The sequence below is a fragment of the Gallus gallus genome, chromosome 21 (genome assembly GCF_016699485.2).
Source record: "Gallus gallus isolate bGalGal1 chromosome 21, bGalGal1.mat.broiler.GRCg7b, whole genome shotgun sequence".
NCBI classification, from domain to species: domain Eukaryota; kingdom Metazoa; phylum Chordata; class Aves; order Galliformes; family Phasianidae; genus Gallus; species Gallus gallus.
Genome location: NC_052552.1, coordinates 3,342,618 through 3,359,561, shown reverse-complemented (window position 1 = coordinate 3,359,561; position 16,944 = coordinate 3,342,618). Strand labels below are relative to the sequence as shown.

Sequence of the window (16,944 nt, the reverse complement as noted above, 5' to 3'; positions counted from 1 at the left end):
CCCGCCTCACAGCGCTGCGGCCACGCGCCCATCCTTCCCGCCCTCACAGACTCGGGCGGGCACCTGAGGGGGTCGGTGTGGGGCCGGCGCTGTGACGGGAGCAGGCTGCAGCCCAGGCAGGGATCTGGCTCCCTCAGAGGCAAGCTGGGCTGGCCGAGGAGGCAGTGAAGGCTCGAGGGATCTGCTCAGGTGATGGAGGATGTGAAGAGTCAAGCCCGGGATGGTGTTCTGCCCACACAGCCAATGCCCAAGCTGTAGAGAGGAGCAGTAAAACTGGATGCAGTCTCTTTGGCATGTCTGTGGGACCTAACAACATCATGTTGGTGTGGCAGTGGTTACTGTGCTGTAGGACTTGTGAAATGGAGTGCTACTACAGCCTTAATCCAACAGCCTGGGCTAGCAGCCAGCACAGCGAGGTCTGTGTGATAGCAGCCCAACATGCTGAAATCCCACAGCAGCAGTTGGCCAGTGTTGTATGTTCTATGGGACCCAGAGAGCACATCCACACTGTGAGGCAAGAGGCAGACATGTGGGTGCCACGATGATGGTCACAGCATTGGAACCCTTCTCAGAACTCACAGAGCCACCACACTTGTGAACAGCAGAGCTCTGTCCGTGTTTTGCTCCCTTCCCTCTTACCCACGCTTCATTTCTTTGGCTGGCATTTCAGCAGAGGGGCTGTGGGTAGGGGATGTGCTGTAACTGTGGGCTCAAATAATACTTTAATTACAGTGACTGTGGGTGACATTCATTCCTAGCGGGTGTATCACAGCTATGGCTTCCGGAGAAAGCAGCCAGTGGAACTGCAACAGGTCCCTGACAGGGAGGGCCGTATCCTCTACAGTCTGTACTCTCGAGCGGATGCAGCTGTATCCTCCTAACCAGGTTTGCACTTGCACTTTCCTTCTCCAGAGCCCAAACAAGTGCTGCACCTCTTCTTGCAGCACCAGTGACAACGGACATCCCAAGTGTGCATGCCCTGCAGAAAGTGCTCAGCAGGAACTAAACATGTCTGCCTTCCCTCAGCAACCTATCTGCCAAAAGCCTTGGCTTGTCTGCAAGAAGAGGCAGCTGGAGCACAATTTAAGAGAGAACTGATTATAACGTGGCCTCTGCAAGCAATGTCCACCCTCAGCATGTCAACACCCTGAGAGACACCGGGAAGAAACTAGCCTGGAGTGCTGATGTCAGAGGAATCTGATGGACACTGTGTGCGTCACTGCTTTGAGTGAGAGGAAAGGGTCATCTCAGGGAGGGAGGGCAGACAGCAAACAAGGACCTCGAAGATCACTTGCTCAGAGGATGAGAGGGGAAAGAGGTCAGTTCCTGACCAGCAGCTCAAAACAAATCCATTGTTCTGAGTGAGACTGTATCGTCCCTCTTTCACCAGGTGTTACCTGGAAAATCCATCTGTGGGTTCCCCCTCCTTTCCCTATTCCTCTGCCCTGGCTGCTCGGGGAATGGGGAAATTCCTGAGACAGCTGTAATGGCACCAGCTTCCTGGCCAGTCTCGCCTCACCTTCCTAGAGGAAAAATAGCAGATCTCATCTGATGCCCAGAGGAGGAAGCACCCGGCAGTCCCGAGACAGACCATCTTTTTGGCAGAAGCACCACATCCCATGGTAGGACACATTTCATTACTTAATGAGTTCTTCCCCAGCCTACAGAAATCTGTGTTGTGGGTTCACCATCCAGATGCTGCCCAGTAGTGATGTGTATCAGTCTAGAAACAACAGCAGCCCATAGAAATAGTGTTGTCTTCCTCATCTCCATACTATTTCCACTACCTGTCAGCACCTTCTGGAAAGGCTAAGAGGGCCAGACAATTTCCTACAAGAAGGGAAAAAACACCCCAGCCTCCCAGGCCTTCCACTGTAGTTGGGAAAAGAATTTCAGATCTTTTCCCTGCTCCAGCTCTAGCAAATCCAGCGAAAAAATCCCTTCTGATTATTCTCACATATATTTCTAGGCTTATCCTTTGGACAGTCCAATTTGGAACAAAGCTCTAGACCTAATTTTTAATCCTAATAAGATCATGAGCAAAATGATGCCAAAAAACAGTTTTCTGTCATGTCTGTCAGTGCCCTCACATCACAGCACCACTTCCCTTTGCAGTGCCACAACAGGCTCCACGGGTACACGTGGAGTATATAAGCATTTTCCATAGAACTATTATTTGAAAACTACTTGAGATCATAACCCCCAAAAAAAAGGACTCTGCAGAGGCCAGTGGTGCATATACAGTGCTGACGTTATGCTCCCCAGAATGTTGTCCTGGGGAAGCAACGCAGAGGAGAAGAGATCCTCTTGTCATGGTTGATTGATGGCTGCCTTGGTGCACAGCTAGCTCGGAATACCCCGTGCCTGTGGAGAACTTTGGAAATAAAATGCTGAGGAAATTGTAGATCCTCCTGAAGAGTCAGCTAAAAGCAGAGTGCAGGTTTTGTAAACACGGTGTGTGCGCACTATGAAAAGACAGTCTTTCTGCTGGGTTTTGGCATTGTGTCTGGTACTGCTGGCCAGGAAGGTTGGTCAGCAGCAGGAATTTGGGGATTTCTTAAAAACGGCAGTATTGGAAAAAATGTTGAAATGTTGACATTTCCCACAAAATGAGAGTCCTGAATTTCTTTTTGGCCAGGAACTATTAGACTGTATCACTTTGCTTCTTTTGAAATAATATCTGTGTTCAATACAATTGTATGGGAATGATTCTTCAAATGTAAACAGAAAAGAACATGAACTTTTTAACCTTTTCTTTTTTGCCCTGTAGTACATAACTGCCTCCTTATTTGTCAAAAGAGAGTCATTCCCAGAAAGCTTCTGAAGCTTTCTGATCCTCTTGGTGTGTTTTTTTTTTTTTTTTTCTGCCTATACTCTCTTATACTCTCACTGCCTTTTAAACTGGTGGTAGTAACAGCCAGTTCAGGTGTTCTTTACAGACATCACCTATGTGAGTGTTTAAATTGGAGGATGTTCTAAAATCTGAAAAAAGTGTGTTCCTGTGCTGAGGCCAAAGAAAGGCAAAGGCTGAGGCTGCTAATCTAGCTTTGCCACTGACAGCAATAGGCTTTAGCATAATGTCGTTCCTAATTACAATAGTCCTTAAAACAAGCCCTTGTCTTCCTGATATCTAGGTCCTGTTGTATGCCTATTATCTCCTGTTTATGTGAGTGCACAAGCCCTTCACTGTAGCCTTGCTCATCTGTTTTTTATAAGGAACAACTGCTATTTCAGATCGGAGGGGCATGTTTATTGTGCACAAGTATCTTGTCTACTTCAGAGCACGGCATTTCCAGCGGATGCCACTCTGGCTCCACGTGTGTCTCCCTCAGTCCTGTCTTCCAGAGTCAAGCAATAAATTCCATCCCTTCTACACAGCTTAGCAAAGGCCACATGAGTCATCACTGGGAGTGAGGACAGTGGTGTATGTGCCTTTATAATGGTTTCTGCTCAACTATTCCTATTGTAAGAGGCCTGTTGGAAAGATCTGTTCAGGTCCCCAGTAGGGCATACTGCTGGGGGTCCTGACAGCCTCTGTAATGTCTTCTCCTGTGAAAATCTGAAAAGACCTCACTTAGGGCTCTAGGTTAGTTCTTTCCATTCATGTTAACTATTTCCATGAAACTTTTGGATAGAAGGAGATGCTACTGATAGGTAGGAAGTGATTGTTTTCTTTGTATTGCAATAGAAAAATCAGATGTGTTGGGGGATCAATTGAGCAGTTGTTTTAAATGTGTGTATAATACCAACTTGCACAGTGTGCTTATCTGGAAAATGAGGGGTTATTTTAAACACCTAAAGCTAATAAGTGTGTTGACAATGATAAGAAAGGTATACAACCATGTAGAATTCTCAGCTAATCATACTTCTTCTGTGACAGCTTCAGTTTCCTTCTCTTCCATCTATACCCCCTTCACATGAAGCAGAGGTAACTGCTTATTGCACAGAGCCCAGCACGGGGAGGTGCTGCAGATTGCACTGAAACATGACCAAAAAAAACAAAAAAAAAAACCAAAAAATGGGATTTCAGTTGTGTTTTTAATTCTCTTACTCACACAAACAGAAGTTAAGCTCTCTTGTTTGGGCAGATGGAAAGGGAATCAACATGGGGTGCCTCTCTTACAGCGACTTCAGGATCATGGCAGGGGGTTGGACTCATCTCTGCTGCTGAGCTGGTGGGTGTGTATGGCAGCTGCTGCAGAGGCCTTTCTGAGGCATGGCAGTGTCTAGGATTGTTGAGGAGAAATACATGCAGGTGGGCAAAATCCTTCCAACACTAAGAGAATGGTTCAGAGTCACATTAGAGCCAATGCCTTCTGCAGGGAAGCTTGGGTGGTCGCTAATGAACCGTGTGTGTAATTTCTAGAAAGCAGAGCCCAATAAAAACAAGGTAAGAACATTAATGGACTGATTTAGACACCACTTCTCACATAGCCTTGTGCATATCTCCCTAGTTTGAAACAAAGAGCATAAATCAACTCTGTTGCCAAGCAGCTAGAGAATACAGTTTCTTAATGTTGAACAGCTGAAAGTGAACGTGTACATGTGTTTGTAAAAGATATGTCACATACGTATATGCTTCCTTTGCCAGGAATCTGAGTTTGCTATATGAAATTTACAGTATTGCATCTTGAATTTCCTATAATCAGGACATGTATAATCCTAGTTTCTTTTTCCTTATTCCATTTTAAGTGCCATCATTTTTTTAACATGCAGGCAGCACTTCAGTGGGAGCTGTTACTGTAGATGACTGTTCTGTGATAATATTTATGTAGCATGTTCTCCTACAGGCTTAGCTCTTGCCAGCTCTGCATCTTTGTTCCAGGCAGCCCTCCCGTTGACTGTTAGCACTGAACTCTCACATCAGATGTCCAGATAACATGTTTTTTTAGGAAGCTGGCTGTGAGCTGTTCCTAGCAGCGCAAGAGTCATCACCCTGCCTGCTCCCTCTGGGAGGCGTTCACCAAGGCTTCCTAGCAGGCTCACAAAAAGTAGGACACATGGGGACAGCTCCGAATGTTTGTGTTTTCCTAAAAATAGAAACCACGCAGTTAAGAGGAAAAAAACAGAATTTTCTTCTGCAACAAGATGCTTACAACAGTGGCATATGGCAGCAAGCACAGTACAGGCCAACAAGCCATCGGACAATTCTGCTAGTACATCTCCAGTCTTTATGTCCTATATTTTCCCTCCTGCCTTCCTTTCTCATGCATTTTGGTACCAAAAAGGTAGCTTGAGCACCTGAAAGCTGTCTCAGAATGTGCATGTCCCCATCCATTTGTGACAGGCTGTGCATGCCCTGCAGAGAAGCCATCAGCAGGCCCAAGGAGAATGTATGCCATTATCAGCTGCGGCAGCACTCCAGGAATAAATGGTCTATTTCTTCAGCCCCTGGTGCACTTCAGCATCAGCTCAGCCATTAGAAGCAGATCAGTGCGTGTGTAGGTAAATGAGTATCCACTCTTTGTTAAGTAGCATCAGAAAAGGTAATTTAACAAGACAACTATTGAGATCAGAGATCATCTCTGCAAAGGCAGAGCAGTCCTTGGTCCTACTCATCTCTCCGTCACAGACTTGGAGATTTTGTTTAGATTAGTCATATAATTTGTTCTCTTCCAAAATTTTCCCACTTCATAAAAAACAGACCTTACTAACAATCTTGTGAGACTGGGTGCTAAATCTGGAAAATAATTCTTTACTGACTGCAACTTGCTTTGAAAAACCCTCATGAAAGAAACTTCTGGCAATTAATGCTGCTCAGTAGAATGAATAGAGGTCTGCAGGTGCATGGAAAAAGCTGACAAAAAGAGAGAAATGCACTATTTCCCTTGGTAATGTGAGCTACATGTCCACATTTTATAAAGGTTGTTGATTTTCATAATTAATAAATGTAGGTCTTAGCACAATGTTCTTTCCTGTATCCTCTCAAAGCTTGAGGGTGGTGAGTTCTGGAGCGTGCTGCACAGCGGCTCTGCATTGCTGTAATGACGAACAGAAGCTGTAGGATATTCTCCCTTCAGCAGGACAAGCCAGCTGAAGATGTGTATAGTGGAAGCCATGGAAGACATAAAAACATCTCCTGTGCTCTTCTATGAAACTTATGAGCTGTGCTGTGTAACTGTGAGCTTTACCTCCTGGTTCCTTATCTGAAAACTATTTACATATAGAGAAAGAAAACGCTTCTGAGATGCCAAGTGTCCCATGGCATGGCCCCAGCTAGGTCTGATCTCCAAGAGATGGCAGAGGGCTGTGTCTGCATTCACACAGCCAGCCCCTCCTGCCACTCCATGTCTGCAAGCTAGTTTGTCAAGAGAAGGAAGAAAAAAACCCAAAGCCCCAAGGCTGTTTTTATTTATGACCATGTCTGTGGGCTGCTCTTTGTCTAGACAGCTGGTATTAGTATCTGAAGTTATCCTGGAATTTGAAATACCATTTATTTAGAGGGGAAATAAAAGCCATGAGATTAAACAGTTCGTAAAAGTAATCTGGGAACTGACATGGGGCCCAAAGAGACCAAAGGTAACAAGATCTAGAGCAGGCATCTTCATTTGTCTTGGCCATGGAGATGTTTTCTCTCAAAACAAAACACAACAGCTTCCCTCTCTCAGATACATCCCCCTCCAAAAAAAACCAAACCATAACAAAACAAAAGAAACCCAACAGTTTGGCTTTAGGAAAACATCTCTTGCTTTCTCCCCATCTTTGTTTGGCTGCTTTCAATATGCCTCCAAACAATGAATCTCCCAAACAAACTGGTCACCCAGCTGAAAAGAGGGATCGGAAGAGCAGCTCTTACCCATCTAAGACAATCCTGGGAAATGGGAGCTGCTATATTTTTGTGCAGAGAGACTCTGGTTGTCACAATTGCAGCAAAACATAACGTTGCCATCTCTGACAATGTTTTCATTTTTGCTTGGAGCAAAATAATCAAAGCAAGCTATCAGGAACTCTGCCTCTCTCCTTGTGCTGCCACGGAGGCTCTGCCAGGTAAAGATCAGTGCCTACTGCACTTGGAGTGGCTGAGTTGCAGACCACCTCATCTGTACAGCCTTCACACCACTCTCATTTTTCACTGCTGTTTGGCAGGCTTAGGAGGTTTCCAGACGTGGAGCTAAGCAGGAAGAGAGCAAAACAAACTTCTGGGCTCCATCTGCTCCCTTTTCTTGAATGAGCCATGTCCCATCACCCATGAGAGTGTGTAAAAAGAGTTTGATCGAGTCACCCTATAATTTTACACAGCAGCTGCTGAACTTTGAAGACAAAGTACACTAAGGTATGAGACCTACCCATTTTACAGAGAGCCAGTGGCTTTGTTGAAACAGAAAGTTCACATTAATTTAAGTGAACCATTAGACTTTGTGCATAACTGCTTGGCTAGAGAAGTGCTACAGTGCTCAAACCACACAGGCACAGTTGAATCAATAAGACCACAGCTGCAGGAAAGCACAGCAATACCAGGCTGGTCATGGGCTGTCTTGGTGCAGTGCTGGCAGAGGCAAGAGCTTGACTGAGGAGGACTGGCAGAAGTTCTGAGTGGTCTGAAGGTACTTTGGCTCAGAGGTCTACGAGGGGAGAAGCAACCTTGGGTTCCATGATCCTCGCGTTCAGAACAAGTGCTGTGACCTTGTATTTTACTTCACTACTGTCTAATGTAGGTTTTCCTCATACAGCCATTCTAGTATGAATGCAGAGTATGGAGCATACTTAATAAAACTACCAGTTATAATTGGTAGCCTCATTTTTAAATACAATCCTAGGAAATCTGCCTATCCACCGCAAGCAGTAAAGAAGGGAACAAAAAGTCAATGTTCAGTTAGGATCGGTGCTTAAATCATGACAAAGTGAAAACTTCACTGTATTTGGGTATCAGGTTCTTGAAAAATCAGCCCCTTCAGATACATGGCACAGCCTACAAGGAAAGATGTTGCGGAGTGCACCTGGAGCACACGCTTGAATTCCAGTTGTGATACAGAGCTCACATACAGCCTTGTGCAAGTTATCTCAATTGTCTGAGTTATAAAACTGATATATTAAACATATTAGTCATGAAACTCAACTATTCTATACTGTTGTCTACTTTATTTATAGGCAGAGACTTCTTTTTAAAGCACAAAGAACAACCAGCACAAGAGCCTATGTCTACTACAAAACAATCACCAGCTCCCTTTCTCCGTGCGCTCTGCCATCTTTGCAGTATGAGTCACATTACTGAGAATGTCTCTGCCACTTGCTGGAGAAGGGTTGAGTTTTAGCTACTGTTGCAAGATTCAATTTGCTAAGCTGTGGTCCTGACCCAAGGTGGCCGAACTTGTCATGGTATGGAAATGCTAATGAGATCAGAGCCTGGAGAGGCAAATTCCAAAGTGCAGAGAGAAAAGGATGTTTTCTTTTCCGCTGGACAAAACACAACTTTTCTGGCAGGCACAAGTAGGACAGTCTGTCCACTTTGGCAATACCCTGCATGCCTGGATGTACACAAGCGTGTTTTTACATGCAACTCGGTTTGATTACACAATCTCCCTCCAAGAGAATTTGGCAAGAAAGATATCTGAGAAGGTTTAGAAATGGACAGCAGCCTGCAGCATCTCTCACTCTATTTCTAGCACCATTTGGAGCAGCTGACCATTGGGAAAACAACCAAAGAAAAATACCATAAATGTTGATCAGGTTCCCAGCCTGCCATTTCACAAATGCCACAAGGTCACAGGCCTATTTTCAGTTGCCAGTTTACACCTACTGACCTTCCTCAAATAGCTGGGCCCATGTGCACCAAACCAGCCCTCAGGCCAAATCCCTTCCTCTTCTTCATTTTCCCAGGGGAAATCCTGAGCCTTTGCCAAATGCATCTGTTAAGAGATTAGTAAGTCTTTTTCTGACTAAGAATATCTTTGCATCCCTTCTTTTCTGAAGCTAAACCTGCTTTTCTAGTGTTTACCCCTTCTAGAAAGCACAGTTTAACACACATCTCAGCAGACTATTTAATGACGGTACTTGATTCTTCTAGTCTCAAAGTTAAACTTTCTGTGAATTGCTCTGTAGCTTGTTTAGGTTGCAGAGATCCTACCTGTATGACCATAATATACTTTATTTGCATTACTTTTTATTGAGAATCACAAATGCTTTGTCCTTGTTGAACTGTATTTGAGATCAGTGTTACTGCCAGGCAGCCCTGAAGAGCAAAACAAGTTTATTTTAGTGAAGGTCAGGGTTAAAGTCTTGATTACGACGTCTGAAAAATAGTTAGCAAACACAGGCATAAAAACAAGAAAACACAAGTGTCTTGTGCTAAATGCTAGGCACCTAACGTGGCATTGCTTACACGTAGATCTACATACAGACCTGAGGACTGTCCTAACCTCAGGATGCATCTTCTCAGAATGGCTTCCTAACTAGAAATGTCTGTCTCCAATTTAAACCCCAAGCTTATTTGCATTTTTAATGACTATTTTGTAATTCAAATAAGAACATCAGAGTGTGTATGAAAAATCACCTTCTATTCTTTCTAATGATGATGATCTTATCGCTTTGGAATAGATACTTGGCATCTCTCAGAACAATTAAGAACAATTGGAAACCTCTGTATTTGTCTAAGAAGTGTGCCTCATAAGGACTCAAGGGTGCTCATTCTTCTAGCTTTTCCTTTACTAAATCAATTTAAAACTTCATTTTTAGCATTCCATAAACTCATTTTCAGTGCTGTAATTTCTTACTGTGCTGCACCATTTCATCTTTTCATGTAGCAGCATTTCACAGAGCCTATGTCACACAGAAATATATCTTCCTGTTTTGAGGCTTTAGTGGGTCAGAGTTTCATTATCAAACACCATAGCCAGTAATTTCTGAAATCCTGAAATTTGTGCACTGTGTACACCAGGTAAGAATGAAGAATGTCAAAATCTCAGCCATAATGATCAGATTTCCCCACTGTCTACTGAAGTCAGTCTTCCCCTGGGTTTCTTTATAGCTCATTAAACAAAACAAAAAGGGGCTTATACAGAAAGAAAAAGTTTGACATGATCAACTAGCTTTGCTGGTAATGTGTGCAATCCACACAGATGTCTAGACAGTTTGAAAAATACAGATGGCATTCAGAGGTTACAGCTGTTACTCCTCAAGTCTCCCTCTTGTTGGACCTCAAATTAAGTAGGAACAGACCCTATCAATGTTAGGTGGTCCAATTCCAAAGGAAACATCTCGTGTGTGGCAGGAAATTAAGTTAATGATTCAGTAGGCAGCACTTCACCTTTCAGGTCAGTGAACCACCTGGTCAGTCTACAGGGAAGTCCTGCACTCCCAAGGTGCCTGCTTTGGGAAAAGGCAGCGAACAAATTGGTCAGAGCTTCAACTGTGGGAAACCTGCAGTATTTTTTCATAAAAGAGGAGGATAAAGAAAAGCAACACCTGTGTTCTGGCCTGATGCCAGTTTAGGCAGGTATTCCTTGCCTGCTCTGCTTACTTGCCCTGTGTAGTAGGAAGTTGGAGGGTACGTTTTCTTATGCAGGCTTCAGACAGTACTATTCTGCTAGATCCTTCTAAATAACAGCTAGTGGCTCTGCAAGAGGTAATGAGGTGAAATGTGGATAGATGCTTGTAAGAATAGGTATTTTGGAACTCCCAGGACAACCAAGAATCTCTTGGTTAGTATCTCTTTCTTGGCCTATGCCCCCCAACAGCATCATACCACTAGGCTTCCCTGGGGCATGAGCTGCTGACTGCGGAACAATCATACAAGATGTGAAAAAACAGCACGAGGTGCCTGAGAAGCCCCCTGATTCCTACAAGATGCAAGTCTGAGCAAAGTGAAAAACCACAGATTAAATCCAAGCTGTGCCTAAGATACTGTATTTGTGTAGGTGAGGCTTTGGAGGAATGTGCGAGTGGAACAGGAGCACAAACATTTGCAGGCACATCACATTGCTCCCAGCCAAATGACTTTACAAAAACTGTAACTAGCTGGGATGCTGCTGGAACTGGGTGAGCACAGGGAAATCGGGAGGCATCCCTGCTGAGCTGGGACATCTCCCACTTGACTCGAATGTATCACAGTTCTGAAAAAATACTGAGGTATTTGGTCTGCTTCACTGTGTTTGGGAATTTACTGCCCACTTCATTTACAGAAGGAGAAAAGAGTTTTGTCGCTCAGCTAAGTCACAGTAACCCAAAAGGCAGCCCAAGCGATGAAGAAGTGCAGCTGGTCAGCGTTGTATAGCACGGTCTGAATACAAATGGGGTTGTTTGTGTGGGCCATGACTGCTTTTTCTTAAGAGACTGCAAACCACCTTAACTTTTATACACTGTGGCAACATGTGAGCAAAGGAATGTGGCTGGTCTGTGCTAGTCTCAGAAAAGGTCCCAGATAAGGCCAGCAGATTGGGCAGCAGACATGCAATACCGAGCCTATGAATAAAACACGCAGACTTGTACCTTCCCTGTGCTACGTGTATATGTGAGCAGTGCGACGGGCAGGAAACCGGCACAGAGATGCCACAGGAACAGAATGCACAAGGGCAGCATGAACACCCGATGGGAAGAGCAATGCTAAGCAGTAAGCAAGCTGTAAAACACAAGTCAGACAAAACATCTGGCAGCCGCTTCAAATAGTTCTCTGTCTGAAGGGCAGACAAGCCTGCAATAATCTCAAATCAAAACACGTGCAAGGATAGGATCAATGCTCAATGTGCTTTGTGCAAGTATTGAATGAGTTTTGTTTCCTTCAGGACTGCTTCACACGCCAAGAAAGGCTGTGTTTTGGGTTAAGTTTTTAATTTTAATCAACTTTACTAAATAAATCACTATGTATTTCCCTCTCCAGTCAAATGCAGCATAATTGTTGGCATAAGATCAACAGCATTAGCTCTGTATAGGAAGTACATGGGAGAGAAGGAGGGGGGGGGGGCATGCTAGCAAATGTTTTTCATGATTGTATTAACTTACTCAGGCAAGAAAGCGCAACTACAAAATTAAAAAAGCATAATGCAAATGCTTCTAGTTTGTACATCTCAGGAACAGGGAACAGGAAGACTGTCTTGAAGAGACTGGGTAAGAATGTAACAGGTACAGCCTGATAGCTGGGCTCTGTTCAGGAGATTGCTTGAGCTCAGAGAAATCATTTCATTAGCACTACAGAGAAAGGAGAAAATCAGCAACTGTCCTTCCCCTCCTCGCAATTTTGTTTTGTTTATGTTGTCATAGCTTTGGCCAAGACCTACAGCAGGAATGCTTACTGGCACTAATGTGCTACACGCTAACCTGCACCCAAGAACAGCTTTATTTTTGAAAGGAATTTTGACATGACTGCTAAAGTAATGACATACTTCCTTATCAGCTACTAAAGGCATCCAGAGAAAGCTTCCTCTTCACACTTCTAGACTCAAATAACTTTTACCAAAGCCTCAGCATGAACAAAAGCTATGCTCCTGCTTACCCAGAGCAGCAACATGACGGCCAGATTCTCTGCAGGATTGTCACAGCACTCCTGTTATCACCCAGCAAAGCATCAGCAATCAAACTACTAAAGCCAGAAACCTCCTGTAAAACATGGAGCTAAGTTCCACATGCACAAATATGGTTAGCCAGCAACAGCAGAGAGATAAGAGATGCTGGCCAGAGGAAGAGCATTAGTTTTCAAGGAGGCTCTAGTCAGTACAAGCAGGACTTGTAATTTTTAATGCTGTGCAGAAAAAGGAGCAGGTCTGCCTGCCACATGCAGGCAATAGGAGGGGAAGCAGAAAGCCACTGATTCATTAGGATTTGCTAATCTGTGATATCATTTGTTGATTCCAGCAGGTCCAGTCCTCATCTCATGACTTCCTCTGCTGTCACCATGGCGCCGTACATAAACATTGCGAACTCTCAGCCTTGAGCAGGTCATTTATTTCAAATATTCCATGCAGCTGGAACACAAGCCTGTTTGGGTGTCTGGAGTCGAGCATGAACTAATTTCTCAGTCTTCTGCACTTGCCCCACCTTACGGGCCCTCCCCAGTCCGTTGTGCTCCCAGCACCCCTCCAAATCACACTTCAGCAAAGCAGAGGCAGCCTTACCCTGAAGTTTGCAAGAAACATTTTTCACTCAGGTCCCCCACTACCCGCAGCAGAACAAAACAGCAATTATTCAGCATGCTGAGTACTTAACCTAGGATCCACAAACAATTGTCTTCTATGAATGGGAAAAACAAACAAGATGAAGACTTCCAAAATCAAAAAAATTATTGCCATGACTGGAGATGGATAAGAAACAACTTTTTTTTAAAAGAAAAAAAATCTCTCTCACCCAGTACCCTTATAAGGAAGTTCACGAGCATACTTCTGAGCTTTAGTTGAGCCTCACATTTTGTAGTGTTTATGTGAACTGATGAAATCATTTGCTTTTCACACGCAAGTTGGTAGCTGCAGGCAAGATGGAAAAGTACGAGGACAGGAGGCAGAAGTAAAGCCTTTGTCATAACTGATGTTAAGTTCAAAGCCATCTCAGCTCTGATCTGTCTGGAGCTGCTGATAGAATTTGAGAACACCTATGTACTGCTCAGTACTGGAAGTAGAAGAGACTGAAGACCTTAATAGCAAGCAAGATACAGTTTCTGCTCCAGAAACAGTATAATCCACAACACTTCACAGCCCAGGAATGAAGCCTCTTGTGCAAACAGATCTGTCAAAATTGACCACAACTTACAGCAGTGGGTAGGGAATGACTAAAAATTAACATCAGGTGACTTGAGCTAAATCAAGGTGGTAAGCTGAGAGTGTCCAGAACACACTGAAGTCAGACTTTCTGAGTGCACATGTTCCAGTGCCAGCTCTCACCACTTGACTTGACCCACCACAGCACTTCCAGTAGTTTGTATGCTGTGCTACTGGCTTGAGGATCCATTTTATTTCACTTTTTGTCCACTGTCTCCCTTCCTAAGAGGGAAAGGAGAAGTCAGGTGGCAAAATGAAGTGATAGGTTAGAGCCTTGTTTCTATATGAGCTGCTCTTCTGGAAGAAAAAAAAAGCTTACCTGCTGCAATATAGGAATAAAGCCTGACAAGATAACTGGAGCCCTAGTCTATTGAATCCACTCAAATCTCTTTGAAGAATCAGGACTACAGTGGAGTAATGAGTCATGGATTTTATTCAGCTCCACCTTGAACAGCTGTCCTTAAGCACTAGGAGCAGACATGCATAACCTCAGGTTCCCACTCCCCACCTTAGCTGCACCTTGCCCTCCATCAGCACATCACTTTTAGATGCCAGCTTTAAGTTGTTATACCTGTTGGGGTTGGGTTCTTGGTAGGAAACTCACCATTCACACAGACACTAGGTGTAGAAAACACAGAGCTTTTCATACAAATAAAATGTATAATCAAGCAGTATTTAATAAAGTTTATTAGGTTATTGAGTATTATCTACAGCCATAAAATAGGAAGTGAGAGTTTAAAACTGTACAAAATGTAATGGAGAAGTGAGAAGAGATGGAGACAGAAGAGCATAAGAGTATTAGAAGTGGGGAGAACACAGCTCCTTCCTAGGAGTTAGGGAAGACACTGGTTCAAGCTGAAGGCAACCAAGTAGAGTTCCATACACATTGTATTTTATTGTGCAATTTGTGTCCCACCCTGCAACAGAAACTAGTACAAACCCCTATGTTAAAAAAAACCATAAAATATTAGATTTAAAAAAGGGGCATATCACACCCCACCCAGTCTTGGCACCAATTCTGTGCTTTAAAAATATACTATGCAAGTAGTTAATTTTAAAAAGGTACCCTACAGCAGCTGTTTAAAACATGTTCTTATACATACACCACAAATACATATATTAACATTTTCAACAACTAAACTCATTTGTACCTACACAGAACTGAGGGAATAACTCAAGAGCAAAAAAAAAAAACCAACCATACAAACATTTTTTCAAGACAAAGAAATGTGCAAAATAACCTCAGAAAGGCAGCATAGTAACCTGCGGAGAGGTCAAGAGAGCAGCTCCTGCTAGTAAAGGAGCGTCATCCTCTCTTTCCCTGGCTACTGAGGCAAGAATCTATTTGGGACGTGCTGATTTTGCCTGAATTGCTAGTCCTGTTTATTGAAGGTCTCCCCTGCCAAACCCCCAGCTCTGGAGAGGTTCTCTTCTTGCTGTGCCTGAAGATCAGCACATTAAAGTCTCACAAGTTACATTCTGTAGCAACCACTTTCTGGATTTCTGGTCTTCCTATGGCACTACTGTAGTCACACTGCTACCGCTTTCTCTGGGATGACTTCCCCAAATCCTAAGCAAGAAACAGAACTATTCCTGCTGCATAGCTAAGTGGAGATTATGCTGATGGTCTACAGTAGAAGAAAGCCTGGTTTGGGTGACTAAGTGGTCTATTCAGGAAGAAAATTCCCTGGAAGTCATTAGAGAACCACTACGTTTCTCTAAAGATTTAACCTGGAACAGGCTAAACAGAAAGCAGACATAAGATGGCAAGACCTACAGCTGTATAACAAGTCTCAGAGCTCATGCAGCCTGTCTCACCAAGGAGTGCTTTGCAGGAAATGTTTGTCCCTTCTTTGTCCCCACATCAGCAAGGAACTAAAACCTACAGCTTTAAGTCAAGAGGAAGAGGGCAGGTGAAGACATGAGGTGGCTGCTCAATCAGCTGAGACACCCACTCAGAAGCAGCCGGACAGAGAATAGAGCAGGAGAACTGAGAAGGTGATGGTGATAAACAGGAAAGCAAGATTCACTCTCTATGAAGTAACATTAGAACACGGTGAGAGGTCCTGGCAGAGACAGACATGAGCAGTATAACCACCTCCTCCAAATTAAGCATCCTGGTGGAAGGGGTCTTGGTTTTGGTGTCAGGGTTTTTTTTTGGTTTTTAAGAACTCAGCAATGATTTCCTCTTTGTATTCCAGACTCCTCCCTATTCCACTGGCCACCCCATGCCTTTCCAATCTTAGCACCTAGTCTTAAGATATCCACTCCTAGTGCTGTCCCTTCCCCAAACTATGTTCTTCCCTTAAACTGGTATAGAAGGGCTCACTCCCAGGCTCTATGACCCCAAGGATGCAGTACAGCCTTTTATCAGGAGAAGCAGGGAAGCACAGAGCTTCTGTCAAATTTCCTTCTTTAAACTGTGCTGGGGAAGTGACTTCCAAAGAACAAAACGCTCAGTCGTGAAATAAAGACTACTCGAGAGCTTGCCAATAAGGGCACATGGAGATTTTTAGCAGTAACAGGAGTACTTTGGCCAAGGATTTCCAACAGTAGCAATGACACGAGGGTGGCAAACCCACTGCCCAGTGGGTCAGCTCCAGACATTTTGCCTTGGTTTCAACTCTCTGTCCCAGAACATGAAGGTCATTGGTAGAGCAGGTAACTCTTGAGGGAGGCTGGCAGCGGCAGGGTAGGGATCTCATTCAGTCTTTCCTTGCCCAGAGCAAGCCTCACAGCTCGCCGACACAAGTCCATCAGAGGCAGTGGTTCAGCTGGAAGAGAGAAGACCCAAGAAATTAACATCTCAACCTACAAGCTACATATTCATATTGTTAACTCTAAAAATCCCTCCCCCACAAAAACTGAGCAAGATGAGCAAATGCCTGGCCTGTTCACAAAACCCAACCCATTCAGCATTCACAAATCAGCAGCTTCAGCTCAAACAAGCAGGCAGAACATGACATTTCTATAGAAGTGCAAAGGAAAAAGATACTCAAATTCCCTGAAGGAAGTTTATACTCTGCAATACTATTCATTAAGGTTAGAACACAAGGTCTAGCTTGCGCCTTTCACTGCAGAATCCAAAAAGCCTTAAAAGATTTACTGAAGTAAAAGACTGCAGCAGACAGTTTGATTTACCTGTGGTAAAAGTACCCAAGAAGTACTGATGCGTTTTTTACATAGTAAGATAACAACTGTCCTCCCTTTCATTTATGCTACATACTCCTGAAGAAGAAAGCAAAGCTATGTGTCAAACTTCATG

The 16,944-nt window shown here is 43.9% G+C and overlaps 1 protein-coding gene and 1 long non-coding RNA gene across 9 annotated transcripts in view; one reads left to right on the top strand and one right to left on the bottom strand.

Annotated features, from left to right (window-relative positions):
• The first annotated feature begins 45 nt into the window (after window positions 1–45).
• On the top strand, window positions 46–15,759 carry LOC124417348. The gene is made up of 2 exons (XR_006931992.1): window positions 46–1,622; window positions 12,784–15,759. It is a non-coding gene; the product is annotated as an uncharacterized LOC124417348 (long non-coding RNA).
• SPSB1 (splA/ryanodine receptor domain and SOCS box containing 1) overlaps window positions 14,349–16,944 on the bottom strand; it is a 34,301-nt gene continuing 31,705 nt past the window's right edge. For all 8 annotated transcript variants that reach the window (XM_004947450.5, XM_046903270.1, XM_046903269.1 and 5 more), the window contains one exon: window positions 14,349–16,453. In XM_004947450.5, coding sequence (XP_004947507.1) covers window positions 16,326–16,453 — 128 coding nt within the window. In that variant the 3' untranslated portion in view covers window positions 14,349–16,325. The remainder of the gene's footprint in view (window positions 16,454–16,944) is intronic.